This window comes from Aegilops tauschii, chromosome 2 (genome assembly GCF_002575655.3).
Source record: "Aegilops tauschii subsp. strangulata cultivar AL8/78 chromosome 2, Aet v6.0, whole genome shotgun sequence".
In the NCBI taxonomy this organism is placed as follows: domain Eukaryota; kingdom Viridiplantae; phylum Streptophyta; class Magnoliopsida; order Poales; family Poaceae; genus Aegilops; species Aegilops tauschii.
Window position 1 is genome coordinate 271,735,910 of NC_053036.3, and position 4,121 is coordinate 271,740,030.

Consider the following 4,121-nt stretch of genomic DNA (forward strand, 5'->3'; position numbering starts at 1 on the left):
AATGAAGAATGCAGCCCTGTTAGTTAAGCAAAGCAGTCCGATACCCCTATCCGCACTACCCTCCATCCACACAAAAGCTGCATCACCATCACATATAAAAAAAGATAAAATAAGAAAGAATTCCATCAAAAAAGTAATGTGCGTACATCTATATGAATCCTGATCCGATATAGTACAGTATAACAAGAATAAATTTCACATACATGCAGTACACTTTTTGGACATAGGCAGTTCTTTTGTGATACCGAAGAAGTGCACTTACTAGGAAAATTCACCGAAAACACAATAATCACATTTTCTGACAGTTCTGTGCATACGTGAACTTGTCACGAAAAAGAGGCGACGACGTTCCGGATTTCCAACGCACTAAGACAGCCTCCTCATAGCAGAACCTCTCTGCAATTGCCACGTAACTAAAAACACAGCCCACCACGCTACCACCCCGCTCCACCACTCCCACGTCCTGTCATGGAGAGCAGAGGACAGCAGAGGCGAAAACACAACTGCTTCCTCCCCCCAAAAACCCCATTGTATCTTCTTCTCCACACTTCCTTTCACTAACCTCTCTCTCCAGAACAACCACGAGAGAGCAGAGGAGAGCCATGGCGGATACACCTCTGTACAAGCAGCACCACTGGTACACCAGGGAGCTCCATGATGTGGACCTCCACGGCAACCACAAGCTCCAGGTCGTTTGCACAAGCAAGGGTCAAGACGTGGACAAGATGTTGTCCACGCTCAGGAGGAAGCTCGGTGGAATGCCCGCCAAACTAGTCAGTGTTGATGCCAAGTACACACACTACGTGAAGCCACAGCGGGCAGCATTGCTCCAGCTATGTGTAGAATAAGAATGCCTTGTCTACCACATCTCTGCAGCTAAAGACAGGTGATAATAATTATCAATCTGTAATATTGCTTGTCAATATTGATTTAAATTGTCTTCATCGCAATTGCCATTATTTAAATTTGGTTCTCATTTTTAAAAGCATGGCATAGGAATTCATTGAAAGTTTTCATCTGGCTCCATGTAACTAATGTGTTCAATCCTTGAATTAGATGACCTAGCGATACACATAGTTTTATTTTGTTTTTACCAAATACAAATTATCTGCCTAAACAATAGAAAACTGCAACATTACTATGTAAAACATGTATGAAATTCAATTCAAGAAAACATACATGCACAAACATGCATTGTTTATGGAATCTATTATCAGATTTACTAGTTATGTTGTACAAAGTACTAGCAGCTACTCACTGCAACAGATTCAGGTATTCATATTGCACTTCAGTTTCAGAAAAAACAAAAAAACATTGGTGGTTCTAAAAAATAAACTATATTCAATCTATACAAACGTCTTGCAGGCCAATGGAACTAGACAAATTCCTCATGAATGATGAATACACTTTCGCCGGATTCGCCATTGAAGGAGACAAAAACAAGCTGAAGCTATCTGGCTTGGAGATCAACTCTGACAACTACATTGATATTCAGGTGGAATGGAGAGACCCATACAATAAAAAGAAGTTTGACTCTTTGGCTGATGTTGCTGGCAGGCTGATAGACATTCCCTACCATGACATGAAGAAAAAAATTAACCGCGAGGAGGACCATACTTTGTGGGGGTTTTGCCCGCTGCCAGATAAGCTTATCAAGTATGCAGCAATAGATGCATTCACAACATATGAGTCATGGAGAATCATCTACGATGTCATAATGGGACTGGACAGGGCAAAAAGAGAAAAAGAAGCGAAGAAGAAGAACAAGTTTGTAATCCCATACAGCAACTAGAAATGAACAGGGCTATGTTTAGTTTCATTTTACTTTAGTGGTTGTGTTGTTCCTTGTTTCATGTCTGCTAGGTTTTGCTTATGTCCTTTGCTTCATATCAAACATTTCTTTGTAAAAACAATGTCGTTGCACTAGGTAATGATTCCTGAGTTTGTATTAGAACAAGTATCTAGACAACTTTGAAAAATACAATGTGTGATACCAAAACATACTACACAGATACAAAACATATTCAAAAACAATGTTAAACAATAAAATTAAGTACTCTGACAACAACTCATACCTTAAAAAGAAAGATGAATGCAATTCACAATGGTAAACATAAGCAGTACCCATGTGTCCACATGCAGTTCACAAAGAGTAATTATAGAAAAAGACCATTAATATTAATATTTCAAAAAAATTATAATCCGCATACCATTCTAAACAAAGGTAAACAAAGGTGAATGCAGTTCACCAAAGTAACATAAGGCAGTCCACAAAGTGTATACATGAAGTGCAGTACATGCTTAAATGAAGCACGAGAGGGTCTGCAGCCACTTTCGTGCAGTGCACAACACACAGACTTGGTACACGCAGTGCAGTGCGCAACGTTGGTACAAGCAGTACAAATGACATCATTTGTACTACCATGAATATATGTACTGCAAAAGAAAAAAATGACTCAAATAAAAAAAATTGACCACCCAGGTGCAACCAGGCCCCAGCCAGTCTCGTAATAGGTATGCGCCCAAAGTAGGCGAATCGTTCTGAGCCACGATGCATGAACACATGGGCCCATAGGTCAGAGGGATAGAGCACTGAGCGCCGTGTATAAGCGCCCAAACAAGTAAACAGAGGAGTTCGATACGGCTGCCTCGCCAGAGCTTATAAATAGTTTAAGCGTGCTCTCCGCGTGCGAGGTGGGACTAAACGATACCGCTCACACACACCACAAGAAAAAACACCCGTATAGGCCGACTTGGCTCGAATGCGTCTTACACCCCAACGGACACAACACATTCTCACAGCCCAAAACAAAGAAGCCCCACGATGCACAACTAGCACGCAACTCAAGTACCCTCCCACCTAAAGAAAATGCAGTCCGCTGTGCATTTCAGTATGGAACGGAAGATGTGCTGTCAATTAAGAATTGCAATTCGCTTAGATGACTGTTTTTTCCAGCCAATCAAGAACACTACCATGGCTAGCCCGCGTCAAACCGCCTCCTCCACTTGGCGAATCTTTTCCTTGGCTACCCCGGCAATATCTCCCGTCACACCCTGGCTTGGTTGATAGGCACACGGGGTGTGACGGACTCGCCTCCGCATGTGGCGACGCGGCACACCATGTAGACGCCTGCTGCGGTTCGTTCCAGGCTCGGCCTCGCAGGGAGGTGGGGAGGGGGGTTGCTCGGCCTCACGCTAACGCACGCAGTGCGCTTGGTTGACAGGCGTAGTGCTGATATTCTGTTTTCCATCCAAACCACGCACGCAACCCCAGAGCCACACCCCTAAGATAGACAGGGGGCGACGGGGTGTGACGGACTCGCCTCCGCATGGGGCACCGCAGCACACCGTGTCGCCGCCTGCTCCGGCTCGTTATAGGCTCGGCCTCGTAGGGGGATGGGGAGCGGGGTCACGACCGCCCCTCCCCACCCCCTTGCTCGGCCTTGCGTGCGGGTGGGGGGTCACGACCCCCCTCCAGACCCCTTGCCCGGCCTCGCTCTAACACACGCAGTGCGCTTGGTTGACACGCGCAGTGCAGATATTCTGTTTTCCATCCAAACCACGCACTCAACCCCAGAGCCACACCCCTAAGATAGACTGGGGCGACGGGGGTGACGGACTCGCCTCCGCATGCGGCGCCGCAGCACGCCGCGTCGCCGCCTGCTCTGCTTGGCCTCGCGCTAACGCATGCAGTGCGCTTAGTTGACAGGCGCAGTGTGGATATTCTGTTTACCATCCAAACCACGTACGCAAACCCAGAGCCACACCCCTAAGATAGACAGGGGCGACGTGGTGTGACGGACTCGCCTCCACATGCCGCGCCGCGACATGCCGCGTCGCCACCTGCTCCGGCTCATTCCAGGCTCGGCCTCGCAGGGGGTGGGGAGGGAGGTCACGACCACCCTCCCCACCCCCTGCTCGGCCTCGCGCTAACGCATGCAGTGCGCTTGGTTGACAGGCATAGTGCGGATATTCTGTTTTCCATCCAAACCACGCACGCAACCCCAGAGCCACACCCCTAAGAAACATAGGGGGACGACCGGGTGTGACGGACTCGCCTCCGCATGCGGTGCCGCGTCGCCGCCTGCTCCGGCTTGTTCCAGGCTCGGCCTCACAGGGGG

The 4,121-nt window shown here is 47.7% G+C and overlaps 1 protein-coding gene across 1 annotated transcript; it reads left to right on the forward strand.

Annotated features, from left to right (window-relative positions):
* The first annotated feature begins 602 nt into the window (after positions 1-602).
* Positions 603-1,792, forward strand: LOC141040931 (uncharacterized). The gene is made up of 2 exons (XM_073507046.1): positions 603-790; positions 1,366-1,792. Exons 1-2 carry the CDS (start codon positions 603-605, stop codon positions 1,790-1,792), a joined length of 615 nt encoding a protein of 204 aa, XP_073363147.1.
* The last annotated feature ends 2,329 nt before the right edge of the window (positions 1,793-4,121 follow it).

Coding starts and splice junctions, on each gene's coding strand:
- LOC141040931 (XM_073507046.1), top strand. CDS start 603: ATGGCGGATACACCTCTGTACAAGCAGCACCACTGGTACACCAGGGAG. Junction 791..1,365: donor CTAGTCAGTGTTGATGCCAA/GTACACACACTA, acceptor AACGTCTTGCAG/GCCAATGGAACTAGACAAAT.